A 15,094-nucleotide genomic window follows, 5' to 3' on the forward strand; every position below is an offset into this window, starting at 1 on the left:
TTTTAGTGAAGAAGAAGTAAAACATTCACAAGATGAAGATTTTTCCAGAAGGGACTTTGAATCAAAGATGGCTTTTTATATTTGACAAGTAAGTCTGTATTTTATATGTGTTAAATTTGGTTGACAAGGGAAAGTTTCCTAGTTTTAATTTCTTTAAATAGCTACCTTATCTCCGATAGTTGTACAGTGGGCAAAAGTTGTGTATTTTGACTGGCAACCAGGTTGATATTTGGAATTGGATTGAAACTGTCTGTGTTAAACCATTCTTGCATTGCTGTAAAGAAATGCTTGAGACTAGGTAATTTGTAAGAAAAGAGGGCCAGGTGCAGTGGCCCATGGCTGTAGTCACAGCACTTTGGGAGTCCAGCGTGGGTGGGTCACTTGAGGTCAGGAGTTCGAAATCAGCCTGCCCAATATGGCGAAACCCTATCTCTAATAAAAATATAAAAATTAACCAGGTGTGGTAGCGTGCGCCTATAGTCCCAGCTAGTTGGGGAGGCTGAAGCAGGAGAATCACTTGAACCCATTGTCTTTGATATTAGCACTTGACTCCTTTTTAGTTATGCAAGTATCTTTAGCAAGTGGTTGCTCTACAGCCTGCTTGGAGTCCTCTTCTGAAGAAGCTTTTTCTTTCTTTTTTTACCTAACCAGGCTGCACATTTTTCAAACTTTTATGCTCTGCTTCCTGTTTAAATATAAATTCAAATTTTAAGTCATTTCCTTGCTCCCACATCTGGGCATAGGTTGTTAGAAGCAGCCAGTCCACATCATGAATGCTTTGCTACTTAGAAATTTCTTCTGCCAGATACCCTAAATCATCACTCTGAAGTTCAAACTTCCATAGATCTCTAGGGCACAAATACAATCCAACCAAGCTTTTTGCTGAGGCATAACGTGGGTGATCTTTGCTTCACTTCTGAATAAGTTCTTCATTTCCATCTGAGACATCAGCAGCCTGGACTTGGCTGTCCATATCATTATCGACATTTGGTTCACAACTTTTAACCAGTCTCTAAGAAGGTCCAAACTTTCCCTCATCTTCCCACCTTCCTCTGAGTCTTACGAACTCTTTCAGTCTCTGCCTATTACTCCATTCCAACACTGTTTCCATGTTTTCAGCTATCTTTATACCAAAACTTTACTACTGGTGCCAATTTTCTGTGTTAGGCCATTCTTGCACTGCTGTAAAGAAATACCTGAGACTGGGTAATTTATAAGAAAAGAAGTTTAATTGGCTCATGGTTCTTCAGGCTGTACAGGAAGCAAAATGCCAGAATCTGCTTTTGGGGAGGCCTCAGGAAGCTTACAATCATGGCAGAAGGTGAAGAGGGAGCAGGTGTCTCACATGGTGAGAGCAGGAGCAAGAAAGAGAGTAGTGGGAGAGACGCAACGCTTTACAACAACCAAATCTCACTTACTGTCATGAGGACAGCACCAAACCATGAGGGATCCACCCCTATGACCCAAAACCTCCCACCAGGCCCCACCTCCAACATGGGGGATTACAATTCAATGTGAGATTTGGTAGGGACATATATTCAGACTATATCATTGTCCTATTAAGTCAGTAAGTGTAGGAAGTCCCCTATGAAGCCAAACTTTGTAGGTGGCATTATTTTACCTAAAGTGGTACCGGAATAGTGATCAACCATAGAGATAGAGATGAACTATTCTTAATACAAGTTATACAACTATGTGGTTATTGAAAGACCTGCAGGCTCTCTTTATCAGATCTGCTATATGTATTAGCTTGCTGTGTAGGTTTCCTTCTACTTGGTGTTATGTTCTGCCTGACTAAATTAGGAATATGGATCTTACCATATTAGATTAATCTATTGCATCTAATGTTCTGCCAGTACCAGTTTCTGTTTCTTGGAAATTATTCTTTCCATCTTGTAAAAGTTGACTCAAAACTGCTAGTGTTGGCCAGGTATGGTACCTGTGCTGATAGTCCCAGCTACTCAGGAGGCTAAGGTGGGTGTATCATTTGAGCAGAGGAGTTCAAGACCAGCCTGGGTAATATAGAGAGACCCTGTCTCTTAAAACAAGCAAACAAACAAACCAACAAACAACCCAAACCTGCTACTATATTTTTGTTACTCATGCCAGGTAAAGGAAACTCTCTTTATGGGTTGAGAGATTAAGAAATGCACATATGGAATACTGAAGTATTATAGTCTGTAATTTTAAGGAAATTATCTACATTTAAAATCACTTAAAGCAAAATTTTAGCTTAACTATTGTGTTTTAGTCAACTTTTATTCTTTTGAACATATTCTCAGACTATAAAGTTTTGCTGAGAAGAGGCAGTGGAAAATAAGTTAAAGAAAAAGAAAATTAACAAAAAATCTTTTTTTTTGTTTTGTTTTGTGACAGGGTCTCACTTTGTTGCCAGACTAGAGTGCAGTGATGCCGTGTCAGTTCACTGCAACCCCCACTTCTTGGGCTAAAATGATCCTTCCACCTCAGCCTCCCAAGTAGCTGACACTACAGGAACACACTACCATGCCTGGCTAATTTTTGTATTTTTTTTTTGTAGAGGCGGGGTTTTACCATGTTGCCCAGCCTGGTCTTGAACTCCTGGACTCAAGTGATCCTCCTGGCTCAGCCTCCCAAAGTGCTGAGATTACAAGCATGAGCTACTGCACCTGGCCAAGATTTTTGTTTAGAAAGGCTTAGATCACATCATTTGCAATTCTAACTATATTCCTCTCTCCCTTTAATTTCACTACAGAAAAGAATAATATACGATAATAATAATAATAATAATAATAATAATAATGTGTAGTCTATCTCAAATCTATAGACTGCTATGCCTAAGTGTTATACTCACACAACTATAAATGTTTTCTGTTTTCAGATACTGTGTAAGTATATTGTGGGTAGGACCTAAGCATTGGGGGCAAACAGATTTTACTCATTAGAGATAACTCACCTAAATTTCGAACACCTCTATGCCTCAGTTTTCTGGTTTGCAAAATAGAGTCAATAATACTGTTTTCAAAGGGATTTGTGAGGATTAAATGAAATAATTTATGCCAAAAAACTTCACTTTTAGTAAACACCTAGCAGTAGTAGCTATTATTACCACCATCTGTTCTTTTATATATGCAATCTTTTTCTTAGTATAAAGCTTAAGAAATTATGTTTTGAAGAATGATATTAGAACAGGATTTGTATACACATTAAACATATCCAATAGAACCATGCTGAGGAATTTCTGACAATATTTTATGAAACTTATTTTTGGAGGATTTAAAATCTAGTGCATTAGACTTTTGAACTAACTGTTCCTTCAAGCTGGAAAGCTTTTCCATCTCATATTCACATGGCCAATTTCAATACTCAGATGCCACCTTCTCAGTGAGTCCTGCCCTGACCAGTCTAATTAATGTCGCAGCCCATGATACGTGCCTCTCTACTGTAATTGCTGATCTTCCTTAATATGCTTTTTTTTTCCTATAGCACTTACCACCTTCTAATATAATATTTGATTTATTTATTCATTATTTTTATTGTTAATTGACTATATTTCAAATTTTATGTTTAAAAATGATACATAATGTAAATATTTTTGAGGTGCATGTGATAATTTAATACATTAATATAATTTATAAAGATCAAATCATTGTAATTGAGATACTCCTCAATTATCTTTCTGTGCTAGGATATAAGTTCCACAGGGGCAGGAATACTTGTCTCTCATCACTTGATATATCCAGAAGAGCCTAAAACAGCACATGGTAGGTTCTAAGTAAATATTTAATTAGTTCAATTGAGCAGAACCTCCCAATTAACCTCATCTTCCTAAACCCCATGTATATGTTGGCTTGAGGTCTTTCATTTTAACATAAGAAACCTACTGCAGGGAAATTCATGGCCCACTAGATTTTAAAAACTCAATTTTTAAACTGTTTTTTTTTTTTCTGTCCTGTTGGTCACAATGTTCTTGACAGGAGAAGCAGTGATCATAACTGTTGCTTTATTCTGTGAGAAGAATGAAATACCTTTTAATATTATTCTGAAGACTTTTAAAGTAAATACTTGTAAGTGATAAAATGATGAGAACACAGTAAGTATTAGTTTGTGTGTGTATTTTTTAGTAAACATTCACCTTGGTGTGTTTAAAGTAATATTTTTTATAGAAATATAGTGTGTTAATTGGTCTGGCTGCCATAGCAGAATACCACAGATGTGTTAGCTTAAACAATAGAAATTTATTTTTTGACAGTTCTGGACACTGGAAGTCCAAGATCAATGTGCCAGCAGGGTTGGTTTCTGGTGAGGTTCTCTCTCCTTGGGTTACATATGGCTGCCTACTTGTGTCCTCATGTGGCCTTTTCTCTGGTGTTGCTTCCTCTTCTTGTAAGAACACCAGTCCTGTTGCATCAGGGCCCTAGAGCTCATTTCTCCCTCCTTACCTTTGAGATCATACCATAGTACTTTTTCACAAAACATTATATGATGTAAAGTCAGAGACTGCAAACTCATATGCTTACAGAGGCCAGGCAAGCGGTCAGCAAGGTCATAATGATAACTTAGCATTTATTGAGCCCTAACTGTGTGCCAAGTACTTTTCTAGGGGTTTGTTTATATGTATTACATGTATTATCTTTCTTGACCTTCACAACAACCCTATAAGGTATATACCATTATTCTCTCCACATTTTAGATGAAGAAAATAAGGTATAAGGCTGAAAAGAACACATATTTTTTTTTTTGAGATGGAGTCTCGCTCTGTCGCCCAAGCTGGAGTGCAGTGGCCAGATCTCAGCTCACTGCAAGGTCCGCCTCCCGGGTTCATGCCATTCTCCTGCCTCAGCCTCCCGAGTAGCTGGGACTACAGGTGCCCGCCACCTCGCCCGGCTAGTTTTTTGTATTTTTTAGTAGAGACGGGGTTTCACCGTGTTAGCCAGGATGGTCTTGATCTCCTGACCTTGTGATCCGCCCGTCTCGGCCTCCCAAAGTGCTGGGATTACAGGCTTGAGCCACAAACGCGCCCGGCCGAAAAGAACACATTTAAGGACACACAGCTAGTAGGTAACTGTATTAACATTGAAATCCAGCTGTTGAAATGCCTGAAATGGGCCAGATGACTACTGTGATGAACAGGAGAGAGCATGCCCCATCTAAAGGGGCAGCCCCTGCTCATGAAGGAGTAATCTAGTATAGAGGATCTTTCTGTTTTTTGATAGCAGTTAAACATTTGCATTTTTTGTGAAATGTTGGCAATTAATTAGGAAAACAAACCAAAAAACCACCAATGAGTCAGACAAATCTTGTATACAGATTGCATTCATTCAGACTGTTTATAAAATAGTAATAATAGTAGAATCTACATTTTAAGTGACAGAAGAATTAAATTGGGGCGTTTTATATACAACATTTTGCTCAGTGCTTGGCACATAGTGGTAAGTAAATGTTAACTTTTATTAGTAGCATAAACATTTTCTCCAGTCATTGAGATTCTGCGTAAGTATCATTTACTATTGTTTTTATTTACAAAAATTATATACCTAGCAACATCAGTACAGGTCTGTTGTTAAAAAAAACTGAAAAAATATAGCAGTATAGAGAGAAAACAACTGAAGTTGCATGTGCTTCCTTCTCTCAACCCTCTTCCTCTCTCCATATATAATTAAAAACCATAAATAGTGTACGGTATTTATCTTTCTGGGATTTGCTTTTTTCACTTAAAACATCTTGAAGATCTTCCAAAGTGAGTTCATACAAAGCTGCTTTACTCTTTTTAAAAGCTGCATGGTGTATCCTTTAGTATGGATGTACCATAATCTGTTGAACTAGGCCTCTCAATTGTCATTTAGGTAGTTTTCAGTATTTCGCTCTTATAAAAAAAGGCTCTGCAAAGATTATCTTTTTGCACATTTTTGAATATTTCCCTAGGATAGAATCCTAGATGGAATTGCTGGGCCAAAAGCATATTAAGAATTGTTACAACTATTGCACCTTTGTTACATATATTTTAGTAGTTTTGTAATATTCTATTTTATGAATCTACCTTTATTTACTTTACCATTTCCTTATGTTGAAATATTTAGGTTGTTTCCAATTTGCCACTATAAATAGTCATGTGATAAATATCTTTGTGGATAGGTCATATTTTTAAAAGATAAATAGTCTGAGAGGAAGTTATCAACTATCAAGTATATTTTTGAGACTTTCCCAAAGTTGTTATAAGAACTGTATTTACTGGCAATATGTTATTTTTAGAAAAAGTAGAGCTTTGATGAAATCATTGCCAAGCATTTTTAATATTATACTTAAGATATTTTGGAACTTAAATATCTGTTTTATTTTAGGTCTTGTCATCTGTAATGAAGATCATTGTGAAACAGAAGATTGATTAAAGCCTTGTAACATTGGACCTAGATTGGAGATTTAGAAAAGAAAGTCAAAATTAGTCACTTTGGTGTTAATGTTCCCATTTCATAATATTTATTCTTTCTTCTAAATAGATTTAGGGAGTAGAAATTAAAATTCAATGCTATGCCAAAGGATATACTAATATTTATTTGGCTTTTTTTCTCTTTTTGTGAGGGAGAAAAAAGTAGATAACGAAAAGCTATAGTCATTCATAATGAAATATACTAAACAGAATTTTATGATGTCAGTTCTTGGCATTATAATCTACATAACTGATTTAATTGTGGACATATGGGTATCTGTCAGATTTTTCCATGAAGGACAGTATGTTTTTAGTGTTTTAGCATTAAGCTTTATGCTTTTCGGAACACTTGTGGTTCAGTGTTTCAGTTATTCTTGGTTCAAGGCTGATTTAAAGAAAGTAGGCCAAGAAAGTCAGCATTGTTTTCTTCTACTTCATTGCTTGCAAGGAGGAATTTTTACAAGGTAAGCATACATGTTTAATCATTACCACTGTTTTTCTTTTATCCAAACAGAAGCTACCTTTATGTATCTGGATAGTCAAATGTACAAAGATCCCTTATTTGCATGAAGCACAAAGGTTACTTGCTCCTCACTATTGTGCTTATGTAAGTCATTGCCATACTGTCAGAATTTTCCAGGTTCATTAATAAAAATGTTTAAATTTATCTAATTAGGTTACTTTTTCTGATATGAACTCAGTTTTCACGAGAAGGAAAAAGACATTTCTGTGTCGTACAGAACTTTTATCTTCTCTGTATATTCTAAGTCTGATTGTGTAAATATGACATTTCACTTGTAACTGAGAGAGTACTCACTTTTTTATACTTATCATTGATTTAACTAAATGAAATTTTTGCTGCAATAATGCAGTAGCTATGTGGTTAGCTAGGTACAGAGTCATAGAACTAAAGCAGCCTTAAGAATCATCTTGTTGTAGGTAAAGAAACTAGACTCTAAATAGGCCCTCAGAATTCCATGATTCTCTGTATATCTCATTTTATATGACCTCTCCATTATTCCTTTAAGTGATTCTACTTCTGATTCTGTCCTGTCAAAAAGCAACAAATTCATGACCCTTAGTTGAATGTATTAAAAAAATTCCGGGCTTTTCTTATATTAATTAATGGGAATAATGTCATTGTATATATGTGGAGACTTATAATTTTCAAAGTATCTTCACATATTTTGCCTTTTTGAAGCTATAGTTATTATGTTTTTAATAAGTAAAAGAAACAGAATGTGCAATGAGAAAGAAGTTTACAGGTTTTAGGAAAAGCTGGAAAGAAAGTGCTTTAGTTGTTGGTATTAGAAGTCAATTTTCGAACTGCACATTCTCAGTAAGATGCAAATGTTTAAAGAAATACAGTAAAAGTGCTGATGAACAAATACATATGTAATAGATAAGATTTAATGAGTATTCTGTATGAGAAATATTGAGAATTATATAGTTGTAATATTGAAGAAAGACAAAAGTTGCTTTTGCAAGGAATTTAGAAATATGGTAAATTCTCTGTTATTTGCCATTCTAATAATGGACAATTTGCACATCTGCAGAACTATTTTCATCAGCATTCAAATTAGGACCTTAAGGTACATTGTGTTATAAATTATAAATTGTATTATAAAAGAAAGGTCAAATTGCCTTGATTTCCAGGGTCTCTTGATACACCTAGTAATTTTTGATTGAATATTACACATTGTATACTAAAGATGATAGAAGTTCCAAATGCTGCTATTTTGCTTTTTCTCTGGTAGGCATTTAGACTAAGGTTCAGTCTGCTTTTGGTTTGCAGTCTCTAGGGAACTGAGAGTATGGTGTAGTCATCGCACCTCCTCAAGTCCTGAACGCTGATTTTTATCTTGGCACCACAAGACTACCAGAAAGCCTGTTTTGCTTTTTCAAGACTTTCTGCTTAGCTTTTAGCCTGTATGGTGTAGTTTCAAAATTTGGCACATATGTTGGTGGAAAAATTGATTGAGTTGAGGTCCCTCAGTAACAGACCTCTAAAACCTAGCTTAAACATCTTGAAGATCTTCTGGAGTGAGTTCATACAAAGCTGCTTTACTTTTTTTAAAGGCTGCATGGTGTATCCTTTAGTATGGATGTACCATAAGCTATTGAACTAGGCCTCTCTTCTTGCCTAACAACAGCCCTTTGCTTGGGCAAAATCCAGGTTTTCAACCTCTTGTTCTGAGTAATAGAATCAGCAAGTATTTCCAAGCAATAAGCATTTGTAGATATATCAGCCCAGTTTATAGTTTCTCTAATTGCTTTGGCAGGAGCATTGGTCTGTTCCAATATACTGGATCCTACCTAGAAGTATAGTGCATAATGTGTAGTCTTAAATTGTTCTGAGTATAAAGTAAAACAAAACCTTTGCTGTTAACATTGATAATTTAAAAACCTCAAAACACTAGAATTCGATTTGCTATGCTCCCAACTAATATATTTATATTCTTGTCATTTTAATGCCTGTTGTTAATCCCACTAGATGATATTATTATGTATTTTTCTACTTTATGTAGTTAAATTCTACTAAATTTTATTTATGTTTACCCATATATTTACTATTCTCTTTTTTATTTCTTCTTGAATCTCAGGACTTCTACCTAGAATTACTTTTCTTTTCTTTTTTTTTTTTTTGAGACAGGGCCTTGTTCTCTCACCCAGGCTGACCTGCAGTGGCGCCTTCCTGGCTCTTTGCAGCCTCCGCCTCCTGGGTTCAAGAGATTCTCTTGCATCAACTTCCCGAGTAACTGGGATTACAGGCATGCGCCATGACACTTGGTTAATTTTTGTATTTTTAGTAGAAATGGGGTTTCGTCATGTTGGCCAGCCTGGTCTCGAACTCCTGACCTCAAGTGATCCACCCACCTCTGCCTCCCAAAGTGTTGGGATTATAGGCATGAGCCACTACATTCGGCCCTAGAATTATTTTACTTCTGCTTTCCCGAGGTCTGCCTTTTAGAATTTCAACTATTGAGGGGCTGTTGGTGACATCATCTCTCAATTTTTGGTTGTTTGAAAATATCTTTATTTCACTATCTTTCTTGAGAGATATTTTAGTGGCTATAGAATTCTAGATGAGTAGTTATTTTCTCTCTGCATATTATATTTGATTGTTTGTTGGATTCTATTGTTGCTCTGGAGGAGTTAGATTTTAGTCTCATTGCTGCTCTTTTGAAAGTGTTTTGTCTTCCTCCTCTGGCTGCTCTTAAGATTTTTCTCTTTATCTGTGGGTTTCTGCAGTTTAATTATATGTTTAGATGTAGATTTTATTTCTCTTGCTTAGGATTTGTTGGTCTTCTTGATTCTGTGGATTATTATCTTCTATTAATTCTACACAATTGTCAGCCATTATCTTTTTTAACATTTTCTTTACTATGTTTTGTGTTTCTTTCCCTTCTGGGATGCCAATCAAACATAACTATTAAATGTTAGATTTTAAAAATTCTTATTTTTTAACTCTCTCTGATACATTCTGTGGAATGTTTTTTTTTTTTTTTTTTTTTTTGAGACGGAGTCTGGCTCTGTCTCCCAGGCTGGAGTGCAGTGGCCGGATCTCAGCTCACTGCAAGCTCTGCCTCCCGGGTTTACACCATTCTCCTGCCTCAGCCTCCCGAGTAGCTGGGACTACAGGCGTCCGCCACCTTGCCCGGCTAGTTTTTTGTATTTTTAGTAGAGACGGGGTTTCACCGTGTTAGCCAGGATGGTCTCGATCTCCTGACCTCGTGATCTGCCCATCTCGGCCTCCCAAAGTGCTGGGATTACAGGCTTGAGCCACCGCGCCCGGCCCTGTGGAATGTTATAATCCAAATTCCTCTCTCTCATTCCTTATATCATTGCTGTCATTCATTTCACTTATAGTAAGTATACATAAGTATATAAATATATACACACAAGCATACATAATCAAATATATTGTCATATTATTTTGAACTGTTATCTGGATCAGTTAAAATTAAGATCAATTAAATGTAAGAATTATATTTAAATAATTTAAAATTAGATCAATTAAAAATCAGAAAAATAAGTTTTTGTTTATCTTCAATTATTCCTTCTTAAGTGCTCTTCCTTTCTTTATATATTTTAATAGATCCAAGTTTCTAACCTGTAACATTTTCTTTTTCTTTGAAGAATCTATTTTAACATTTCTTGCAAGGCAAGTCTACTGGCAACAAGTTTCCCCAGTGTTTGTGGAAATCTTTATTCTTCACTTTCGAAGTATAATTTCACAGGGTACAGAATTCAGAGTGGTGTTTTCTTTCTTCTTCTTTTTTTTCCTCTGAACACTTTAAGTATTTCACTCCATTTTGTTTTAAATTTTATTTTTTATTTTTTATTTTTTTAGACAGAATCTCACTCTGTTGTTCAGGCTGGAGTGCTGCAGTGGTACGGTCACAGATAACTGCAACCTCTAACTCCCTGGGCTCAGGTGATCCTCCCACTTCAGCCCCACAAGTAGCTGGGACTACAGGTGTGTGCCACCACACCGAGCTAATTTTTATATATATTTTTTGGTAGAGACAGAGTTCTTTTTTCTAGATGAATTCTTGTTCTGTTGCCCAGGCTGGAGTGCCGTGGGTGATCTTGGCTCACTGCAACCTCCGCCTCCTGGGTTCAAGCAATTCTCCTTTCTTAGCCTCCTCAGTAGCTGGGACTATAGGCATGTGCCACCACGCCTGGCTACTTTTTGTATGTTTTGTAGAGACAGGGTTTCACCATGTTGCCCAGGCTGGTTTTGAACTCTTAGGCTCAAGTGATCCGTCTCCTTTGGCCTCTCAAATCCATTCTCTTCTTGCTTGAATGGTTTCTGAGGAGAAAGTGCATGTAATTTTTACCTTTACTCCTTTAGGTGTTTTTTCCTCTTTGGCTTCTTTTAAAAATTTTTTTCAGTTTTAATTATTATGGGTACATAATAGGTGTATGTATTTATGAAGTACATGTAATGTTTTGATACAGACATACACAATATGTGATAATCACATAAGGGTAATTGGGGTATTTATCACCTCAAGTATTCATTTATTTTTTTGTGTTAGGAACATTCCAATTTCACTGTTAGTTATTTAAAAATATACAGTAAATTATCGTTGACTTTAGTCACCCTGTTGTGTTATCAAATGCTAGAGCCTATTCATTCTAACTACATTTTTGCACCCATTAACCATACCTACTTCTACCTGACTCTCTGCTACCCTTCCCAGACTCTGGTAACTATTATTCTACTCTTTAACTCCATGAGTTTGTTTCAATTTTTAGCTCCCGTGTATGAGTGAGAACATGTGAAATTTGTCTTTCTGTGCCTGGCCTGGCTTTTTTCACTTAATATAATGTTCTCCAGTTTCATCCACGTTGTTGCAAATGAAAATGACAGGATTTCTTTCTTTCTTCTCTCTTTCTTTATTTATTTTAAAATAGAGACAGGATCATCATAGCTCATTATAACCTTGAACTCCTGGGCTCAGGTGATCCTCCCATCTCAGCAACCTGAGTTGCTAGCATCACAGGCATGTGCCATCAGGTCTGGCTAATTTTTAATTTTTTTGTACAGATGGGGTCTTAGTATATTGCCCAGGCTGGTCTCGAACTCCTGGCCTCAAGTAGTCTTCCTGCCTTGGCTTCCCAAAGTGCTGGGATTACAAGTATGAGCCACTGTGCCCAGTCCAGTTCAAAATATTTTTTAGCTTCCTTGTGATTTTGTCTTTTACTAAAGGGTTAGACTAATAAATGTTTTTTCAAATATTTGGGTCTTTTGTGGTTATTTTAATGTTGATTTTTAATTTAATTCTTTTGTGTTCAGATAACATACTCTTATGTTTTCAGTCTTCTGAAATTTATTCAGACTTGTTTTATTGTCTAACATATGGTTCATCTTTATGAATGTTTCATGTACACTTGAAACATATGTGTTTCTGCAGTTATTCTGGTATTCTATAAATGAAATTTAGTAAGTGTAGTTGATAGTGCCATTCAGACATTGTAGAGTTTTACTGATATTATGCTTAGTTGTTATAAGTGTTGGGGAAACTGGGTAACCATTTAGAAGGAAACAAAATATGTAAATTTTATTTGGCGATAATAGTTTTCACACAAAGGTCAATCTTAGGCTATGCCCTACCATGGCACATGATCTAGAAAAGAGGTCTCTTCTGTGGAGATGAAATCTTCATTCTGTGGAAGTGGTGGTGAAATCTTCAGAAGTATATTAGTAGAAACATAGAGGTAGACACTGGGAGAAATGTGCAATGTTGTATGTGTCTTTGGCATGTCACAGTTTTTGATGTGACAAAATATGGGTTCTAATTCTTCCAAGTCAGGAGAAAGTTTGAAAGGATAATCTGCAAGAGTTCTCCTCATCACCCATCCAAACCACAAGGGCAATAAACGAATTTTTCTCTGTATGGCATATGAATACACAGACCATAGATTTTTTTTTTTTTTTTTTTTTGAGATGGAGTCTTGCCCTGTTATCCAGGCTGGAATGCAGTGGTGCAATCTTGGCTTACTGCAAGCTCCATCTCCCGTGTTCACGCCATTCTCCTGCCGCAGCCTCCTGAGTAGCTGGGACTACAGGCACCCGCCACCACGCCTGGCTAATTTTTTAATTTTTAGTAGAGATGGAGTTTCACCATGTTAGCCAGGATGGTCTCGATCTCCTGACTTTGTGATCCGCCTGCCTTAGCCTCCCAAAGTGCTGGGATTACAGGCATGAGCCACTGCTCCCGGTCTTTTTTTTTTGAAATTGATTGGAAAAAAAGGAAACAATAGCCAGTATATGCAGCATGAGAACAGTAAAAACTTTGTTAACTTATAAAGTTGGTATACTTTAAGATAGCATGTTGTACTTCTAGGTAGGATACCAGATAGCAGGATAAATTTCTAATGAATCAAATATTAGTGTAAAACACTATGAAAGAAAACATCGGAGAAATCCTTTATAACTTTGAAATGGGGAAAGCCTTTGTAACCATGAGTCAAAATCCAGAAGATATTAACAATTGTAGATTTGACTATAAAAATGCGTGCTAATAAACAAAAGCAAAAATCCCAACACACACACAACAAAAGCATAACAAAGAAAAACAACATTAACAGGGAAGAATAATTGTAAACTTATAACAGTAAAAGGGCTAGTCCTCTGATATTTAAAGAACTTCTGGAAATCAAAAAGTAAAAGACCATCTACCCAACAGAAAAATGGGAAGAGAAAAAGGATAGTTCATAGAAAAGGAAATACAAATGGGCCTTAAGTTGTTTAAAAGATGCTAAGCCTCATTCATGAAAAATTTCAATTAAAACTACATTGAGATATTATTCCTCATTTACTAGATTGACAAAAGTCTGAATGACTATATACTCTCTTGGTAAAGTACGGGAAAACAGATACTTTCATACCTTGTTCATCAGAGTATGGATTGGTATAATTTCTGTGGAAAGTAGCTTGACCATATTGCAAATATATATATACACACACACACATATATATATATATATTATATATATATGTATATTGGCCCTAGAGCTTCCTCTTCTAGTAATTTATCATACTTGCGTACATGTAAAGTGATATCTGCACACAATTTTTAAGTGTAGCTTTGTTTGTAGTAGAAAAATATTAACAATTTTAGTGTCTTTTGATAGAGTTTGTATTATACTATGCAATGGTATACTACATAACTATCATAAAGAATGTTAAAGTACTTTATATAGTGAAATGAAAAGATATCCAGAATTTATTTTTGGGTGAAAAGACAAGGTGCAGACAGGAGGTTTAGTATGATACAATATTCCTGTGTAACAAAAGATGGTGAAAACTAATGGATATTTATGTTTGCTTGTATCTGCATGAAGAAACTCTAGACGAGTACACATGAAACTAATAACTGAATTCCTGTGGTCATGGGGAAGGGTAAAAGCTGGATAGTGGGTTATAGGAGTAGGATAGAGTTTTCTCACTTATAACTTTCTAATTTTTTGAATTATTTAAATATTTTGTCCATTTAAAAAGGAAGAAAAAGAAAATTGAATTAGGTTGGGCATTAGTGGAAGATGCCAGATAGATAAACAAACTCATTACTCTTTTTTTGTTTTTCTTTCTTTGTTTTTCTTTTTGAGAATTTTTGTTTTAGGTTCAGGGATACATGTGAAGGTTTGTTACATAAACACGTGTCATGGTGGTTTGTTATTACATATTATTATATCACTCAGGTAGTAAGCTCAGTACCAAATAGTTATCTTTTCTGTTCCACTCCCTCCTTCCACCCTCCCCCTCAAGTAGATGCCAGTGTCTGTTGTTTCCTTCTCTGTGTTCATAAGTTCTTACAATTTAGCTCCCACTTGTTTTTTTATTTTTTTTGGAGACGGAGTCTCACTCTGTCACTAGGCTGGAGTGCAGTGGTGCGATCTCAGATGACTGCAACCTCCGCCTCCTGGATTCAAGCAATTCTTTCTCCTGCCTCAGTCTCCTGAGTGGCTGGGACTACAGGCACACGCTGCTATGCCCAGCTAGTTTTTTTTTTTTTTTTTTAGTAGAAATGGGTGGAGGGAGGCATCTCACCATGTTGCCCAGGCTGGTTTCGAACGCCTGAGCTCAGGCAATCAGCCCACCTCGGCCTCCCAAAGTGTTGGGATTACAGGCATGAGCCACTGCACCTGGCCAGCTCCCACTTGTAAATGAGAACA

At 36.1% G+C, this 15,094-nt stretch overlaps 1 protein-coding gene across 1 annotated transcript in view; it reads left to right on the plus strand.

Annotated features, from left to right (window-relative positions):
• Positions 1–15,094, plus strand: part of XKR9 (XK related 9) — a 61,001-nt gene continuing 45,907 nt past the window's right edge. The window contains exons 1-3 of the mRNA XM_033203394.1: positions 1–88; positions 3,668–3,743; positions 6,321–6,870. Of these exons, the coding sequence (XP_033059285.1) occupies positions 6,599–6,870 (272 nt within the window). The 5' untranslated portion in view covers positions 1–88; positions 3,668–3,743; positions 6,321–6,598. The remainder of the gene's footprint in view (positions 89–3,667; positions 3,744–6,320; positions 6,871–15,094) is intronic.

Source organism: Trachypithecus francoisi, unplaced genomic scaffold, assembly GCF_009764315.1.
Source record: "Trachypithecus francoisi isolate TF-2019V2 unplaced genomic scaffold, Tfra_2.0 Lachesis_group7, whole genome shotgun sequence".
Lineage (NCBI taxonomy): Eukaryota > Metazoa > Chordata > Mammalia > Primates > Cercopithecidae > Trachypithecus > Trachypithecus francoisi.